Raw genomic sequence first — 20,451 nt, 5'->3', positions numbered from 1 at the left:
AACTTGTCTGACAAAACCAACTGTCAACAAAACTTATTACCTGAGAAATGCAGGTACAAGTTTTTGCATTTGGAAGCTTATGTGTGCAAAACATTTTGTCATAAATATCTTTAACCCTGCATTTGCTAAGAATAAACTTTCATTCCTTGAGCGCAATTTGACGAGTTTGGCCTCTTCCATAGAAGGCTTGCTGAGGGTTTCTTTGGCTTTCCATATAAAGTACGTCAGGTTTGATGCTTTAGGACTGTTTTAGTTTTCCCTGTCTAGGAATGGCTCAAAATGTGTCAGTTGGAGTCAGTGGAGTGTTAAATGTACAACATGTGCTGCCTCCTCCCTTGGACTCCTGGCAAGATCATTGAGTTCTGCCTCTGCTGGGGTGTACATGAGTGTGAAAAAGAAAAGGTGCAGCAATGTTACTGCCTGAAAGGACTAGCAAATTCCAGTTCATAAAGGTTTTCCAGTTTTAGTAAAGAACAAGATCTATTTATTTTACACATTAAATATTCACATTTTGCTCAAAATAAATAAGCAGTAATTTTACATATTTTCTTCCTGTTTTTTGGACTTTTTTCCCCTTTTGCTTCTTTCATCTTTTCTAAAAGGAAAATGAAAGACTAAATAGGTATAAATAATAATTGATATTAACAAAATTGGCATGATTGTTTTTATATTAATATCTGTTTAATTCATTTATGTTAATGCATTTGGGGCAACAGAAATGGAAAATTAAATGAAGTTCAAAAACTATTTTCCAAACTCTCAATTTAGTTGTATCATAAATGTGGTAAATATATAAGTTACTTCTTACTGAGATAAGTATTTATGAATGCTGCAAAATTCATTTTACTGAAAGCTGAGCAATTATGTTAGCTGGTGAGAAGGTGATTGAATATTACATAAGGAGCTAGAAATTGCTGCCCTGTATTCATTGAAATAAATGAGACAATTGGATAAAAAAGATCTGTTTCTTAATAAAAAAAATAACTTTTAAGATGTTGTCTGACCTTGTAGAAAGGTACATGGGGAAAGGGTCTTGCATATATTACTCCCAAATATTTAATGAACATACATTTTAAACTCCCTATTCTCTGTGGTAATCTTTGCACATTTATTATGTGCTTCTTATTACCACGTTACAGGTGTTACCATCCTGGAAAGTAAATATTACTCAGGATTGTGATTAATTCTCTCTCAAATTAAGACTGGAACCAAAGATGGTTCAAGTTAATGGAAAAACTGCCATAAATTTTTTTTTCAATCATCTTTGGATATTATCTGAAATAAAATAGATTTTTTTGTGTACTTTGTTCAACTCATCAAGTTTGACTTGCAACTCGGTATCTAGAAAAATTGATATCCAAACTGTCACAAAATATACATACATCTCATTGGTTCATTTGTGTGTATCTTCCTGTTCCCTTGGTGGGATTTTTTAGATAAATATGTTTATGCTTATAGTAGTACTTTGCTGATATGACCATGGTGATACTGTGACTATAGTGACCATACTGTCCTGGCAACATGTGTCAGTGCAAAAGTAGACATCACAGAATAAAATATGCCCCTGTTAATACAGCTGCTTTGGCATCAAAATGGACTTGGTTCAAACCACTTGTGCTGAAGGATAGAAAACTAATATAGATTGAACTATATTAATTTCTGAATGCATTATTTCTTGAATTATGTTCATACAGTGTAGAGGTTTAGAAAGATCTTTTTCTGGTAATTGTTTGATAGGTAAGACCACATCATTGAAAGGGCTACCATGTTTGCATTTTTCCGTAGCGTCAGTCCTGGTATTTTCAAGTTAGAATTGTATATTGAGAATGCATGGAAAGGTTCTCTAACAAAAGACCATAAGCTGTAAGTTAAGTACAGCTAGAAGTAGGCTGCTATTATTTTGGCATCTGAATTTTTATATAAAGATGACTGGACTGTGGTTGATGGTTAGAAAACCTGGTAGTTTTATGGAGAAATGTAATGTGTGTATTTATTTATTGATTTATTTATGTAATGTGAAATTATTTATCTGGACCATCTGGAATTACTAAGAATGCCTGTATTTCTGCTATACTTAAAAAGGGCAAAAGGGCAGCACCATTTTAAAGTTTCATTTATTCATTGTTCACCATAAACTTGGAATTCTTTTTCTCAGGGGGCTAATATTGATAGTGTTGACATAGAAGGTCGATCCCCACTTCTGCTGGCCACTTCCTGTGCATCATGGAAAATTGTGAACTTACTGCTTTCTAAAGGTAAAATGGAATATACACATACTATATATATATATATATATATATATACTTTCTTTGAGCAGGGTTCATTCATTTTAAAACTCTGCATCCAGCTTCCCTCTCAATTTGACTTCACTACTTCAGCATCCAGCCCAGGAGCAGCTGAGCTGAACAGCTGCACACTGCTGGTATCCCCTCAGATAAAGGAAAAATTGGTGTGATGATTTTACCCCTTTTACTACAGCATGAACAGGCTGTAGAGCTATCTGTGTGTGCCATGTGTCATGCTTCTCAAGGTGGAGGTGGCACTGGCAATCCATCCCTGCTCTCCTTAGCAGATCACAAAGTAAACAGAACTGCAGAATAAATACACCACTTAAACAGAGCTGTGTTTCATACCAGCAATCAATCTTTAAATGTTAAAGCCCACCATTTAATCCTTACCTGTGGTTTTATAAAATCACAGTCACCTTGAAAACTTTTGAGCTTTATCTCTTTCATTTGCTGCATTTTGGTGCAACTTAATGATTATTACTGTATTTCCTCTTGTTAATAATATAAATTATTTTCCTTAAGAGCCTTATAGTAAGTTTTGAAACTGCAAAAAGGCTACAGCTTTAAAGATTAGAAGAGGTGACTATCTGCATCTTTAAATTTCCTCTTGATTTGTGGGTGATCAGCATCTTGGAATGTAAGGGCCCCATATAAAACTTTGTGCTGCTTAGATGAAATACAAAATGCATACACACAAAATGCTGAAAACTGAGTTTCATTAGGGCTGATTTTTTTTGGGAAAAAAAATTGTACATTACAAGGTTGACGTAAAATATTATTTTATAGATTTATAAGAATTATTTTATAAAATTTTATAGATTATTAAACATTTGTTCAACATTTGTTCCTTTGTCTTAAACATCATTATGTAGTGCCAAGAACCAGCAGTTCTGAAGTTGCTGGTGTTTATTTCCATATTTATTTAGGAGCAAATGTGTCATTAAAAGATCATCTTGGTCGGAATTTCTTGCATTTGACCGTATTGCAACCTGGAGGATTACAGCATCTGAATGAGAAATATCTGCAGGTACAGTAAGCATCAGTTTATGTCTTTGTATTACCCTTTCTAGGAAAATGTAAAGAAAAAAGCAACTACCATTTTATTTTGGTATGTTTGTAAAAATTTTTGATAATTGTTAAATAGTCCAGTGTCACAAAAAATGGTTTGAAGAGGTACATATCACATATCTCTCATGAAAACATTTCAAAGCCAATAATACAGTTTTCTTATTGCCAGGCAAAGGAATAACATAATCCCATAAATTATTTTGCTGTTGGGGGATTGAATAGCTCAAGAGGTAGGCAATAAAATATAGAACTTTTCACTTCTATTTTCCCAGCTTGCATGCAGCAACGCCAGGAGACATGCTCATAATCACTCAAGATCTAGAACTTTATAAATTGTTTGCAGCATATTCTGCAGGAGCTTTTTGTGGACTGGACCATAAAGAAGTCTTGGATTTGGTTTTTTAAAATATTTCAAACATAAATTTGTATTTGGCTATGTTGAAATGAAGCACTCATATTGATAGAGACGAAGCTTGCCTGAAAAAATTAAATTTGCTGGCCTCCAGAGCTCCAGAAATAGCATTTTAAATGTCAATCAAATATAACTCATCTTACAACATGTGATGAAATCTGTGAACACCTTTGATTGTTATTCAGAGTGGGTTTAACTTCCCTTTTCAGCAGATGTAGTGAATCTGTTTCAAAACAGTGATGATAACCTTCAGCATTGACTTTCTGATTATTGATCATATCAACAATTCAGAGAAATAAGTGGATAGGATGGTGGGAAGAGTTTTTTAGTTGCTTTAAGAAAGGTTGTAGAATAGTGTTAGACAAGGAGAATGGGGAAATGAAGATGAAAAACAGGAAATAAATCAACATTGTAAAACAGTGAACTGCTGGGTTTTGACAGTCAGAGGTTTTGCTACTGACTATAGGCTATAAGACTGCCTTTAGGTTTGGTACAAGCCTTCTGCTGCCAGCAGTGAGCATTGCATTGGAATGGCAGCAAAGAAGAATTTCCTTTATTGTGCTGTGAATGGGTTGCAGTGAGGATGCAGGATGGTAAACTCCTGTGCTCTTTAAAGAGTAGTCATTAGAAAAAATTGTGACCCACAAATCAGCAGATAAAAACAGTGCTCTTTGTTCCTAAATTTTATTTTATTTCTTATTTTTAGATACTGCTTTAGAGTATTAATGCTATTGTTGCAAGCTATTAGAAACTATGGAGCAGAAGAGATATAGATGTAATTCTGTGCTTTTGTTTTTGGGTACCTCTTGGGGGATAACAGATGGAGCATATTAAAAATCTTGTAGTGGATGAAGATAATGAAGGATGCACTCCATTGCATTATGCATGCAGACAAGGTGTGGCACTCTCTGTAAATAATTTACTCAGCCTCAACGTTTCCATCTACTCCAAGAGCAGGGACAAGAAGTCACCCTTACACTTTGCTGCCAGGTTAGTAGCACAGTCCAGGCCATGGAATCCATGCCTTGCCTTTCATCCCTGTGTCTCTGACATTAATTTCTGTGCATTAATTTCTGTGCATCTTGCAAAGCTATGGGCGCATCAATACTTGTCAACGACTTATCAGAGACATGAAAGACACAAGGCTTTTGAATGAAGGTGATAAGAAGGGAATGACTCCCCTTCACTTGGCAGCCCAGAATGGTCATGAGAAGGTAGTTCAGTTTCTTCTGAAGAGAGGGGCTCTCTTCCTCTGGTAAGTATATAGATTTTCATTCATTAAGTCAAAAAAAACCCCTATCCCCCTATGTTTTATGTTCATGTGCTGGGAAGTTAATGCAATATAAATATAAGTACATTATATTAAAATAATTATTATATTCATATAGGCAAATACAAACATGCGGTATAAGAGCATGGTTATAAAATACTTGTAAGTCAGAGACTAGCTAGCTGTAAAACCAAGGCTTCTAATGCTAGGGGAACTGAGGTTTCTCTAAATCCAGCTGAGAGAAGATTCATTTACATTCACTTTAAATTTATAAAAAGCTTTTTTATTTATAATTTCTAATTTTATACCATTGCATGTAAGTGATTATAAAGGCTGGACAGCCCTGCACCATGCTGCCTTTGGAGGATACACTCGCACAATGCAGATAATTTTGGATACTAATGTGAAGTGTACTGACAGAGTGGATGAAGAAGGGGTATGTGTTAACATTATTTGTTTCTTGTCTGCTGTTACTTCTAGAAGAAATGTCAGGGCTAGGCTATTGGTAGTTTTCCACTGTGCATTACAATGCATAATATTTTATTTCCTGTGGCAGACTCAGCGATAAAAGATTTCTTGGATAAATATATGATTGCTGAAATTTTTATCCAATTCTTTTAAGCGGGAGATAAGAAAGATTCAAATATTCTAATAGAAGACATGAAACACTGAATGTATTAGACATGTTCCTCTTGCCCCCTATACAATGCAAGAATATTTTAGCAATGTAGTACAAACACTGCTAATGCAAATTTAAAGAACTTACACAGATGCGAAAAAATCTGGTACCAACTATAGCTCATTAACATGTTGTTTGAAATCCACTGCACAGTGATGTCCAACAAAAACAGCACCTGTCTTGCTCTGGAGATTGGACAGATGTAGTGTGTTTTAGGTCAAGACAGAATCCCTTTCAAGGATTGAAGGCCTCTTGTATGAACCTGTCCCACCAGAAATACAGGGTGACCATTTTAAAGAACTCTTTAATTCCCAGCACAGAAGCTGTTGCGAATTTCTCTGAGAACTGGTGTTGAAAATGTTTAAAGTACTAGATTAGAAACAAATCTTGAGTATAAATTTATGAGAAGCCTTAACTTCAATGCATGAGAAGTCCTTAATTTCAATTGGAAAAATCTGTGTGCTCAGAAGACTCTCAAATGTCAGTTTTAGTGTATCTTTATTCCTAAACCACTGATTCCTTTACTTTTACAAAAAATCTAAAGAAAAAATAAATATTCCACTTACAAAATTGCACTCTCAAATTTTCTTGTAGATTTTTTTTGTATGAGCACATCTGGATATGATTGGATGCTTCTCTTGTTGATTATCAAATAAGGTGTTCTGTGTCTGTAGATGCCATGATTTTTACCTCTTTGTGACTTGAAGTTCATTAATTACAAAACTAAAAGATATTGATGATCTTACCTTTAGTGAGTTTCCTCTTCAGATTTTGCCCTAGTGTAGCTGTAGACATAAAGAACATGTCTGTAATCTCTGTCAGAATCTGACAATATTCCAGTTTTTTGTGTTGCTAGTGAAAGCATTCAAGACTTGCAGCTGAGAAAAGCATGTGGCTTTTCAATGTGGGACAGCACTGAAATGTACTTTTTTAAACTTACTCATGTACTGCTTGTCTGCACAGAACACAGCTTTGCACTTGGCTGCACGAGAAGGACATGCAAAAGCAGTGAGGTTACTTCTTGACTATGGTGCAAAAATTCTGTTCAACAAAGCAGTAGCTTCTTTTTTCCATGAAGCAATACACAATAGGAGAAAAGATGTGGTGTCTGCTGTCATTTTGCACAAAAGGTAAAGCATAGAGAAAATGCTTCTTGAATTTTTTTGCCCTTGTGTTTTGTTTTCGTTTTCTTAAATGAGATTAAGTTCTGAAAAACTGTTGTTTAATAATTAAAACTCAGTACTTATTTTACAGTTCCAGAGGTTATGTTCTGTTCTAATCAGCACAAATAAAAAATGGCATAATTTTAATGGACATCAGATATATGGCAAGTTGCTTTTCATATTACATTGAGTATTTGGATTCTGTGTGTAAAAGACATGTAGAAGCCATCAGAAATAATTTTGACCTTTCACATAATGCTTTAATGCCTATAAAATATTAATAAAGATGTGAATACAACGGAAATCATTCAAGAGATTTAATTTAAAATCATGCTTTTTAATGTTGCAAATATTTTAAAATGTAGCATTTCAACTGCAGTTTAGAATATTTTAGATTAAGGCATAGGGAAGCCCCCCTTTTGGAAAAAGCAACGCACCATTGCCTAATGATGACATCTTTTGGTAAGAGTTACAGGAATACTGACAGGATTTCACTGTATTTATTATTATTTGTGTAATTTTGTAACCCAAGATTCCAAAGTTTGTTCCAGTTTCATATTTTTTTAGGAGGCCTTAGCATAATTGAAACATTTCTGTTTAATTGATAACAGAATTTAACATGAATCATTCTTACAGAAGTGTCCAGAATATTACTCAGCTACTCCCCAGACAGCTTAGTTTCCATTTAATAGTGCATAAAATTAGCACATTATATATTATGCTTTTCAATATCTTAAATGAAACTCAAATAATCTAAAAGTAGTTAATTCAAAGCAGATTTAATTAATTAATTTTCTATTATCTGAAATGATTTTTTGCAGATGGGAAGAAGCTGTTGTGACTTTCTCTCACTCTTCCAGTGCCAATAAGTGTCCTTTGCTGGAAATGGTTGAGTATCTTCCCGATTCATTTAAAGTAAGTTTTCTACACATGTTAAAGAAATGACTTCACAAAATAATCTTTGTTGTACTGCATTCATTCTTCTGCTTGCTGTGCTCTCTAATACGTATTATTATAAAATAGAAATAAGTTCACAAAATTATTTAATAGTATTTTAGTGATAGTTTGTCCAATTTAAGTTCTGTATTAGAAAAGTTCCTAGCTTCCTGAGATCAATGGATTTATAAAAGTAACATAAAAATTATGTATAGATGGAATGAGAGTCGTAAGTGAATTGGGTTCAAAATCATCTGAGATATTTTCACTCTCTTAGCTAACTGCTAAATGACACAGCAGAAATGATTTTTAATTAAAATAGCAAGTGGTACATACATATATCACTGAGGGGGTATTGGGGACGGGCAAAGGTATTACAGAGACTATCATCAGAAGGCATGAAAAGGCACTTTATTATTAAAAATCTGTAGTTCTTATAGAAACAATGGTGGACCTAAGACCTGACTGGCTTTTAGGAATCTTCTCTCACACTATTGGTGAACTATGGATGGCACACTCTGGAGAGCTAAGTCTATAAACAGTGGTTACAGAAAGAGAGATAATAGTTGTTTGAATTCTTTCCTCTAATTTTCCCACAGCTTCTAAAATCTTGGGAGAACTATGTCTCTATCTGTTCAGAGGATATGTGATTACTACATAGGTATTCATAAACTATTCACACTTCATACTGGTAAACTGGCATATAGCCTTGTAAACTGCATTTACATTTAACTCATACATGAAAACTCTGAAATTTTATGTCTTCAAAGCATACATCATAAAATCTGACTGAGTCATCACTTCTGTTAGCTGATCGTTGTATTTGTCAGTCATTTTCTTCTGGTCTAAACATATTCTTTCTGTTGAATATTGCCTATTTTACCTTAATTTACTTTTCTGTTCCTCTGCAAAGCTGGTGTTGGACAACTGCATAATTGAGTCTTCAGAGGAGAAGACAAGTCGAGACTTCTATGTAAGTAGAAAAAGTCTGGGAAAGTACAAAACACATATATTTTAATGAACATGTCAAGCTCATATATATATAAGGTACTGTTGTAGATGAATCTCAGATCTAAACACAGACCATAGGAGACAGATTTTATCCTTTGGACTGTAAATAGTTTGAAGTTCAGTTTCTGTAGTCTTCATGCTTACATATTTTAATAAGTGTGATATTAAACTTCTACAATCAATAATCTATCTTTGCTGTGATAATTTTTTCAATCAAGCTGGGTATCAGAGGTTATGGGTATTTCAAAATAGCAGTGAGAGAAGACATGCAATATCTATTTATAAATATTGAAAGTATGTTTACAATAAGTAGTGCAATTGTCATCCATGATTTAGAGTTCAACATGTTTCTTTGTTTTGTAAATACTTGTCCCAAAATCTTAAGCATTAGATTGCTTTTAATGCCAGGGAGACATGAATGTTCTCTAGTTATGTTACCTTTGAAACCATATTGAAAACCACCTTATCAATGATTATATTGGATTGTGTCCACATCGTTAACAGAAAACTTGCAAATTTTTTGCTACTGTGCATTTTCTTTATATTATATTATCAAAGCCATATAACTTTTAAAGACAAGCTTTTCTTTAAAGTTGTCATTAAAAAAATCATGGTTATGAAAATGACCTTTCTTAATTGTAACATTTTAGCAAGAAATGTGCACTTTTTATTTTAAAATTCAAAATGGCTGTTCATTTAAACACCTTGCAGTCACAGATGTGTGTCTTGATGGCATGTGTTCAGCTAACAATGAATATACATCTTGATTCTGACTACCTTGACACAATATGCTCTCTAAAAGATAGACTTTTTGTATTAAGAACATTATCTAAGACTGAGATAATCATTTGCATTATATTTAACTTCTGTTGTATTATATAGATTGAATACAACTTCAGATATCTTCAGTGTCCCTTGACACTTAACAAGAAAGTAAAGGATGGTGAAGATATTTTCTATGAACCACTTACCACTTTAAATGTAAGTTTTACTCTGACATCATTGCCTGCTGTCTTGGTTTAGATAAAATGAAGAGGCTTGAATTTTTCATTATAATATTTCTTCTCCAAAGCCTGTAACTCTGTATATTAAAAGTATATTGAAATTAGGTTCTAAGTAATAAATAAAATTTCTTTAAGTTTAGATAAAACTGTGAATGCTCAAGATATTGTGCTGTATGTGCAGGTAGTACATCAAAGAAAACCACACTCCAGTCATTGTAGTGACATGCACTGGAATGTAAGGCACTAAAAAAGCTGACAGGCTGATTTGTTTCATCTGGTAATTGCAAAATATTTATAATATGAAACAAATTTGCTAGTTTTTTGCATTGTCAATCTGTTCTCTCATTCTTTGTCAGAAAATGTCTATATAACAAACTTTCTGGCTTAATATATTTACTTTTTGGACTTCCTATTGGCAATTAGTTGTTATACTGTCTAATAATAAATAAATAAATAAATAAATAAATATTTTTCTCATTAAATTTAAAACTTGGTCTCACAGGTGTAGTTGAAAATAGTCTGTATAATTTTTGAAGCTTGAAATAGACTAACAGAGCCCCAGCAGAGAAGCTGAATGCCTTAGCAGGCAGAGAAGGCAAGATAGTGATGGGTTTGGGCCAGAGTGCTTAATCAAAAGAACTTTGCAATATCTTACACACATTTTCGTTTTCATTGGGCTAATAATCAGGTAAAAAAGGTGACCTAGCCAGTTTTGTAAGCACTTTGCTGGCCCAGATGAATTGAGTTTGACCCTTCTGTATTTGTGTTTTGCAGGCCATGGTGCGCCACAATCGCATGGAGCTACTCAGTCATCCTGTGTGTAAAGAATATTTGCTTATGAAATGGTTGGTCTATTTTAGTGGATATAAAATATAATACTGCATGTCAAGATAAAGACTATTTTGCCTGGAAGTTGTTTATTAAAATGTGCATGCTTATTGAGCTGACTGGGCAAATGTCTTTTTCATAAAGTACCACTTAGTATTTAGTAAATTTTTTTTTATATTTACAACAAAGGCAGCTACTATCTTTGTTTACTCTTTGTTATAAAATATATAATAAGGTTGCCAAGTAAAAGTGAAAGGAGCATTATTTCAGAGTGGCAAATACATTTTTGTCCACATAAGTGATGAACACATTCATCACAAAGGGACATTTCAAGAAATGTTTATTTCCTTATCTTGAAGACTGTTAAATTTGTTATTGACTGTTAAATTTGAATGCATGCTCTTCTAAATTTGAAGTGTTGTAACTTTAACATTCTCACTTTCAAGGATGGCCTATGGCTTTCGAGCACATTTAATGAATTTAGGCATATATTCTCTTGGTCTCATCCCACTGACTCTTCTGGTCACTCACATACAACCAGGAAGACCTTTGAATGGAACAGAGCTCTATGAAGCAAGACCATTAGAATATGAGGTACTTTTATTAGTTGTTACAATCTGTTTAGGATTTTTACAGCAAAAAGGTACGATTACTTAAATAATGTCTAGATTAATTTATGATCTAGCAATTCTATGGAGTAAAATTGAAGTATATATTTCTAAGCATTCAGCAGCAACCTCTGCTGACAGATAATTTTCAGTTTAGATAATTTTCAGTTCTCATTTCTTATTTTTTTCTGAGGAATTTATATTTGGTACATGGTTACTTCAGTTTTTTCCCTGAAGTGAATAATATTTGTTTAATATTGAAGAAAAAATATTCACATGAGAGAAAAAGCATAGAACTGAAACAGGAACTCAGAAAGCATATGCTAGTAGAAATATGAAATAAAGTAAACTCGAGGGATATCAAAGGTTCATGAAGATATCCTGATGTAAGAAAAAATGATGAGATCACATATACAGCTCAACCCAGAACATGGATTTCACAATACATATTAATTAAACAGAATATAGGTAGTAATAAGTATATGATACAAGCTAACAGGCAATATAATGTATATATAATAGGTAGAGATCAAATGAACATTCCTTTAATAATTTATCATTTCTTTTGTACTCTGATTTTCGTTGCAGGACTCATACTTCACAAGGGTGTGTATGTGTTTAGTTTTAATTATGAGTTTACTGGGCATCTGCAAAGAAATATTTCAGCTGATTCAGCAGGTTAGTACACAGAGAAATAACATTAATCAGACAGTGTACTTGCATGGCAGTTTGTATGATATTGGAATGAATCTGGTTTTTTTTCTGATTAGAAGTCAAATGTCAAGTTATACTTTTTAAAGTATATATATAATGATTAAAACTGATTTTAAATAGTGAATTTACATAGTGTATTGAACTCAGTGTTTTAATGATGGATGACTTGTAAATATTAACCTTTCTCTCTTAAATCCTAGAAATTGAAATATTTGTTGGATTACTCCAATCTACTGGACTGGACCATTTATACTACAAGCATAATTTTTGTGTCTTCTTTATTTATTAATACGCCAGCTCATTTGCAGTGGGAATGTGGAGCAATTGCTGTGTACTTGTCTTGGATGAACTTCTTGCTTTATCTTCAACGGTAAAAATTTTTACAGGCTTTACAATAAAATATTTTAATATTTTCAGATGTTTTACATCTCCTAAATTGTGACAGATCAAAGTTGAGAGACCCATTTTGTATTTTTATTTTTTTGAAACTATAGAAATTTCCAGATTAGGACCATAGGAATTTTTTATCTCTGATGAACTGTAGAGTCATTTTCAGTGTTTTTCATGTAGAGCATCATAACATATGTTATAGCAACTACAGAAATAACAGTACTTATTTTAATGTTAATTAAGCACAGCCATGCTGAATTTTATCATTTTTAAAATCATCTTTCACTACACTGTATAGACTTTGTCTTTAAAAGAACCCAGAAGGATAAGAATTATGAATGGCATAAGGAAGTCAGGTTTTATGAGTAATACCTGGGAGAAGGTAAATTCCTTTATCATTTCCCATATTAAATGACATGTCTGACTTTATGCCGTAGTGTCCTGTAAAAGAATTGCAATTGATGGAATTGTAAATTTCTTGAGTTGACATCATGCCTGTTTATTGCCCTTAATTATCTTAAATCTTGTCACTGGTACAATAGTGTCCAAGAGTTATGAACTGCAGGAGATCTGGGTGGAGGAAAAAAATAGTGTGGGTGTAGTGCTTAAGACTAATAAATTACACACATTTGTGTCTGAGCAGGACTGCATGTGGTAACACTGCATAAATGTTTTTCCAATTCAATTCAAATAAATTCAATTATTGTATATATGCACTAATCATCCCCATGAACTCTTGCAGACAGACAAACACAACATTTGCTGATTAATTTCAGGGTTGTTTTACTGTGGTAGGGATGTTTAAGGACACAGTTTGTGAGCAGAGTTAATGTCAAAGAGAGGACTTTTATGGTCTGGCCTCTGCTGCAAACCTTGTCCCCACTCCCCCAGCCCCGTGTCTGATCTCAGGTGACCAATGAATGGGTGTGTCCTGTCTGCTCCAGGCAAAACGGGGGTTGAGCCTAAACAGGACAAAGTAAACAGATGATTGCACAACTTTTCTCCTGCTGTTGGATGAAATTCCTTCCTGGCCTGACTGTTATTTCAAATGTGTTGTAGTAGAGCTCTACACATAATTTTCCCAACTCATTCAGGCTCTTTTCCCAAAGCAATCTGTGATTCCATTGACTTCAGCTGAATTTTGCCTAATAAATGCCTTATAAGTACAAGAAGATTGGGTTTGCTCTCTTTCCAGCTTGACCTTTTCAGTCTTGCACATAATGTTTCAGAGTGAAAGATACCTACGGGGATTTTCACAGTTACTACTGTGAGTTTAAAAAAATCTCTTGGTCCCTGGATTTGAGAGAGGACATAAATTCACAAGTTTATGTTTGAAAGAAAAATAATTTAATCTGCTTTATGGTAATTCCTGTTTTGATATTTTGTTTTTGTGCTAACAAATAATAGGAGAGGTTTGCCAACAACAGATTGTTGTTGGAAACACAGGTGTCTTAAAATTATGCTATTCTCTTCCTGAGCAGTGTGTTTCTTTTTGTTTGTTTGTTTTCCATTCTTTGTATTACACTAAAACTACATAATGTTTCACATCTTGTAAAAAGTGCAATCTTTTAAATCAGGCATGTGGCTGCTGCATAGATTATGGTGCCAGTTGTCCCTTGTTCTGGTTGCTACTTTGTTCTGAGAAGCAGAAAAAAGTTGGATAGCTTGCTTATGTTTTTCTTCTGAATGCAGCAGTGGTACAATACTCCCTATGCCTACGGAGGGAATAGATGTCATCCATGAAAAATACTATCTTGAAAATTGTTCTTGTGCATTAAAATGTAAGATTATGCAGTTCAGAGTTGCTGTGCGTAGGATCACTTGCACTCTTTTGGATGTGAAAGTAGAGCAGGTTTGTTACCATCACAGTATCTCTCAGAGAGGCACTGTCTCTTTCCACAGAAGAAAATCAGTGTTACTTACTGCCTTACAGAAATAACTGAAAGGGACTCAAACTTCAGTATTTAATGGTTTAGGGGTAGACTTGGTAGTGCTAGATTAATGGTTGGAGTTGATTATCTTAGAAGTCTTTTCCAAATTAAGTGATTCTATGTCTTTTTGTTCACTTATTGCCTAGATTTGAGAACTATGGAATCTACGTTGTGATGTTCTGGGAAATTTTGAGGACTTTGATTCGGATTGCTGTGGTTTTCTTTTTCCTGATACTGGCCTTTGGGCTGAGTTTCTTTGTCCTTTTGGGTTCACAGGTTAGTTCAATAGTTAAGTTTTTATCATTTTAAATATTATCTTTGACTAAAGCATCTCAAGACTTTATTTACAAATTTCATCAGTTGGGTTTTTTCTTTATTTTGATGTTTCTTTTTGCAGCAAACCTACAGCACACCTCTGCTTTCTGTAATGAAGACATTTGCAATGATGCTGGGAGACATTAATTACCACGATGCATTCCTGGATCCTTTACTAAGCAGTGAATTGCCATATCCATTCCTGAGCTACACAGTTCTCATTATATTTACCTTGCTTATTCCAATCCTTCTTATGAACTTACTAGTAAGTAAAAGTTATTTATTAATATACAAAAGTGGTTAAACACTTTTAAACAATTAAACAGTTCTAGTGTATAGAATTACTTCAGTAAATGACAGCCACTCATAATTTAACAGATATTTTCAGTAACATATTAAAATGACCCCGCTCTCTGCACTTGTTTTCCATCCAGTGTTTTCCCATCTATTTTCCCACACCTCACTCCTGCAGGAGGACTTTGTATATATTTAGGTAATAACTTTGATGGGATTTGAATTGGAGCTGCAATGTATTATTCTGAGGTCTTGATAAAGAAAATTGAGGAACAATGATTTTTGTTCAATCCCTTGTTGTATCATAACCTAACACTAACAATAATTTAAATTATAAAAATAAAGCCCAAAAAGCCCAAATTCAAATCTCCACTGCACACAAAACAGCAATCAGAAGTAGTGATAGAACTAACTAACAAACCTGACCTGAAAGTTAAGAATCAGAAAACACAATAATGGTGGAAAGGGGAGAAAATATGTAATATATCTTCAGACATGTTCCATTGAATATAATTTTTATTTAGGAAATCACATTTTCACTTGAACTGGGCAATAAAAGTCAAAAACCTCATGTTTTTTAAACTTGTTTATTGCAGCCATGATTCTACTTAATCAAGAGATCAATATCTTGGTTTCTTAATATTCCAGCAGCAATGAAGAATGTAAAAGAAGGGATGTTATTCTTGGCAAAAGTAGCACTTCAGTGCCTTACCAACAGAGTGTTGTCAGTAAAAACACTCTCTACATTTATTGATACGTGTTTTACAAATATACAAAAAATATTTCCAAATTCAAGTGAAAAAATAATTTAACTGTCTAGAATATTTTCTTTTTTTAAGTGTAAATGAGAAATACAGTTGAAATCACAGACTATGAAAAAGTAGATCATGAACTATTTCTCTTTCTTCTAGATTGGTTTGGCTGTTGGTGACATTGCTGAAGTACAAAAATATGCTGCACTCAAAAGGATTGCAATGCAGGTGAGTAACAGACAATGAAAGCATCCAATGCTGGAAGTACATATCATTGCTAGAACACCTTTTAGATAATTAGTTGATTTGTCATCACATTCCCAACTATCTTAGGAAATCTGTAAAGCAAATTGGTGAACATGGCATCTTATCCTGAATCTCATTTTCACTCATATGAGTCATTGCCAAGGAAGTGTACAAGAAAATGCATATTTAAGGAATTTTTCAACCACCAGTTCAAGCAATTCTGAGTTTTTACAAAACCAGAATCTCAAAATCAGTTACTGCAAAGCCTGAAATTGCAGTTTTCTTTTAGTAGAGAACCTATGCAGTGGAACGAAGGTACACAAAAATCAAAAGGATACCAAATTCATTCTGCTGTACTAAGTTCTCATTAGTAAAAAGAGTGCACATCTGTGTGGAGAAATTAATTCTGCTAAGATACTCAGTACTGGTTATAACAATGTATTTTTAGTGTCTGGGCTGGACTATTCAGATATTATGCCACTGTTTGCAGTGTGGGGTAGTACTAGTGAATTGAATATAATGGCTTGATGGTTATTTTCACCTATAATGTGTATTTATCTTAAGACAACATATCTCATTCTAAATGCAAAACCACATTTAGGTTAATCTTCATACCAACTTAGAGAAGAAGCTGCCATTTTGGTTCTTAAGTCGGGTGGACCAGGAATCAATCACTGTATATCCCAACAGGCCAAGATACTGTGGATTTATGGTAAGATGGTGAATATTAGATAGAAGGATTCTTACCAAAAGGGGAGGTGATTGAATTTGTACACACATTGCTAAGGACATTGTGTTATTAACTGACATCAAGGGAATTGTGATTAGACCTTGACTAAAGTCAGTGGAAATGATAAATCAGTTTGAGTGCAGCTGTATTCAGATAAAATTAGTGTTTGAGTACTCAGTGCACTGTAACTTTATTGAGTAAGTCAAGCTACAAAAGATGTTCAGATAAAAACTAGAATTACTCCCTTTTGGCTTTTCTTCTTTCATTTGAGCTGTTGTTGATAGACTGAATTTTCTTATAAAACAAACGTTTTAATATATAAGCAAATAACATCATAACAGAAAATATTTTCAATGTTTACACTGTGTGAACTATGTTCACATATTTAATCTGTTCACATATTTATTCTGTTGTCAGACTATAGGATCTATTTAAGTTTGATTCCATGTTTCGTTTAGAGCGTGTTCCAGTATTGCTTTGGGTATGAGGACTCTACCACATATGCACAGAGCCCTGATACTACACTAGAATTGGAAGTTCTGAAGCAGAAATACAGGTATTTTTGTGATATTTTACAGTCGTAAAAATAAGTAGAACCAAAATTACAAATATACTCCTATTTTTAAAGGTATTTTAAAGCTCCGTACTGTATCTAAAAAGTAAAATTCTGTGTCCCCAGCCCAAACCAGCACAGCTTGTTGCTCATTAAAGTAATTGGAAGTAATGGAGAAGATGGATTTTCATTTTAGAGAGTTACAAATGGAAGTTTTCAAGGGTTATTCAGAACTCCCAAGTGATGTAATTCCAGTTGGTTTGCAAGTATACACAATCTGTTACTGACTTTTTACTGGGTAAATCAGATTCAGATTGTTTCCCCAAAAACTGATTGGTATTGATTCTCTCTTGAACAAAGCATGTTTCCCAAAGCCTTGGAAGGAATTCTTTGTACTTTCTTGATTTACTTGTAATACCAACATATCCATAAGAAAGGTTTCAAAAAAGTTTTCTGTGAATGTACAACCAGAAAAATATATTCTCACTCAGTCTCCCTTTCCCCTGACTTGTTTTCTCTCCATTTTTTTCCTTTCCCTTTTTTTTAAATCTACCAAATTTTTGTCTGCCTGCACAGAATCAGATTGGCTATTTTTTTTTTTTTGCATGAAAGACTCATCGAGAGTTGAAGCATGGTGAGACTACACCCTACAGATATAGGCAAATCATGAACTTTCTTCAAATACATACTATATCATTATAATATAAAACAGCATAAAACAGACTCTTCCTTGGTTGGGATTTTTTTCCCTACAGAGAAGGAAGAAAACAATAATTTTATAAAATTATTTGCAATAGAGTAACTTGTGACCTTACCATTATGGAAAGTCATATTTAGTACTCTGAGAATATTGACTGAAAGCTCTTACTACGTTACCAGTGTGTTTTTATCAGAGTTCAAAACTGAGTTCAGTTACTACTGAAGTTAGTGTCAGTGCTGGGTGTATGTAATTTTGCATTTTGGTTTGGGGCAGGGTTTTCTTTTGCTTTGCATTTTATTACTTGTGATTTTCACATATTTTAAGATGTATTACCATTTCTTGTTAAAAAAAAAAAAAAACAACAAAAAACCTCACTATATCTAAAGCCCCTCAATTGTTCTTCACAAAGAACCTTTTCAGTCACACCAGATTTCTTGTTGTAATTTTGTGAGTCTAGACATTCAGAAAAGTAGATTTTCAAAATGCCTCTTTGGTAGTTTTATAAAGACAGTTTCTAGTCACAATTTCCATTTATTTCTCTGTTTCCTTAAAGATAACAGATACTGTGTTCTGTATATGTGATGTTAACTTAGTTTAACTACTTAATTGCATCAATTGCACTTCGGATAGCACTTTGAAAAAGCTCAGTAAGTGACTCATCAGTATTTCTCATATGCTGTAAAAGTGGTTGTGAATTACACCTAATGTTTTTGGTTGCTGGCCTTTTTCTTACCAGACAATGAAATAGGTTAATAGGAAAAACTTTTGATAGAGCAGTCAACAACTTTATTTTAAGAGTGAAGTTGCTTCTATCTTAACCATATATTAAGTTATTTTCACAAGAACCAGAGATTTGTTCTTTAATCCTATTTCCTGTAACATGGAGAAGTACTTCAGCTTAAAGAATTAAATGTATTCTAAATAATAGTCTTTGTTAGCAGAAGGGTTTAGTTAAGTACTGTCAGAAGGGTGAAGTACTGTCAATTTTTGCATCTGTAATTTTAATGACTGAAATCAAATGACAAAGCCTGATGCATATTTGTTTGTTTGCTTTTTAGGCTCAAAGATATATCAACATTGTTGGAAAAGCAACATGACCTCATTAAACTGATTATCCAAAAAATGGAGATAGTATCAGAGGCTGAGGATGAAGACAGCAATGATTTATTTCAGCACAAATTTAGGAAAAGGCAGTTAGAGCACAAGAATAGCAAATGGGATACAGTGTTAAAAGCTGTTAAAACAAATGTGCCTAACCCAAGCACAGAAAAGAACAATAGCTTCTTCTAGACTTGGCTATGATATCATGTTGTATTATCATTTTGTTCTACTTTAGGTTCACTTCTCTTATTGTCTTTGCATAATGTTAATGTGATACATCATGTACTCGAGTATAAAAAAAGGCCAGATCCAAAACCAGGATGCAGGTGCTCAAAACAGTATTTAAAGAGACTGGAGATGTCTACATCCAAAACTGTGATCCTAAAAGTGACTGGCTAATCAGGAAAGTGCCTAACTCAACAGAGGCCAGCCTTGCTGTCCTGGCTTCTGTCTAGATCTGTTCCTGGGTTTGGCCCTAGTACACTTAGGTCTGTATGTAATTACATTATTTCCTGTTACAAATATTTTTAGAATTTCTAAATTTTTAGAAATTAGATTCTAGTCATTTATTATTCAGGTGTTTGGAGAGAGCCAATGGGCTTTGTGTAGCTTAAAAAAAAGTACAAAATTAATCTGACAGAGTGCATTGGAAGTTTTGCTGAGTAGGGACTGCAGGATCAGGCCTGAAAGGTAGGAAATAAAGGATCATGAAGTTGTAATGTTAGGGAAGAACTACGTTTTTTCTAGATAAGTGGAAGCAGTTCACAGTGGGATCATTTGTACTAGCATGCCTGTAGCAATGATAGAATGACATGTTTAGTATTAGACATTTACAGCTTGCTGTCCTTATACTGCTAATGTGATTTTGGCCTTCCTGATAACCTAAAACTGATCTTGCTACTTTTATCTGCACTTTGGTTTTATTATTCATTTACTGAATATTCAGTGCATTATGTAATATATGGTGATATATTAAATTTAGTAAACATTAATTAAAATGTGTTTAAGTACCTGAATATATTTGTTTCAAAACCAGTGCTAATAAACTAATTATGACTATGCATGGTTGTAAGGCTGTGTGGTCTGCTTTTGAATTCAGACATTTTCTTTAAGAACTTAGTATACATTAATTCTTCTCGCAAAACCCAATTATGATTCCTGTTTATTTAAAAAATACTCACTAGGAGGTAATTCACACTGTACAGAACTTATCCAGTCTTCAGAAAACGCTGGAAGCTGCACTGTTAATTAAATTAATGTGACTTGTGCCTTAAAATTGCCACAGGTGTTCAGTAGGCAAAATTCTTTCTCACCCAACTCTCTATCCCAGCTTTGAGACTTGAAATCCTTGCCAGGTAAAACAGAGAAAGGAGGAGGCTGCTGGAGGAGCAGCTCTGCTCCAGGGCAGGCCTGTTGTGAAACAGTGAAACAGGAAGAGAGCATGTAAGCAGAGTCAGC

General features: G+C 33.7%; 1 protein-coding gene across 1 annotated transcript in view; it reads left to right on the top strand.

The window, feature by feature from the left end:
• TRPA1 (transient receptor potential cation channel subfamily A member 1) overlaps positions 1–20,054 on the top strand; it is a 31,607-nt gene extending 11,553 nt beyond the window's left edge. Inside the window, 19 exon segments of the mRNA XM_054642881.2 lie at positions 2,156–2,255; positions 3,215–3,315; positions 4,589–4,758; positions 4,859–5,023; positions 5,360–5,474; positions 6,681–6,847; positions 7,702–7,795; positions 8,730–8,789; positions 9,710–9,808; positions 10,606–10,676; positions 11,106–11,253; positions 11,856–11,945; positions 12,182–12,351; positions 14,449–14,578; positions 14,700–14,882; positions 15,823–15,891; positions 16,511–16,621; positions 17,098–17,195; positions 18,951–20,054. Coding sequence (XP_054498856.1) covers positions 2,156–2,255; positions 3,215–3,315; positions 4,589–4,758; positions 4,859–5,023; positions 5,360–5,474; positions 6,681–6,847; positions 7,702–7,795; positions 8,730–8,789; positions 9,710–9,808; positions 10,606–10,676; positions 11,106–11,253; positions 11,856–11,945; positions 12,182–12,351; positions 14,449–14,578; positions 14,700–14,882; positions 15,823–15,891; positions 16,511–16,621; positions 17,098–17,195; positions 18,951–19,182 — 2,373 coding nt within the window. The 3' untranslated portion in view covers positions 19,183–20,054.
• Positions 20,055–20,451: the final 397 nt, after the last annotated feature.

This window comes from Agelaius phoeniceus, chromosome 1, assembly GCF_051311805.1.
Source record: "Agelaius phoeniceus isolate bAgePho1 chromosome 1, bAgePho1.hap1, whole genome shotgun sequence".
Lineage (NCBI taxonomy): Eukaryota > Metazoa > Chordata > Aves > Passeriformes > Icteridae > Agelaius > Agelaius phoeniceus.
This window is presented reverse-complemented; position numbering and strand designations above follow the sequence as displayed.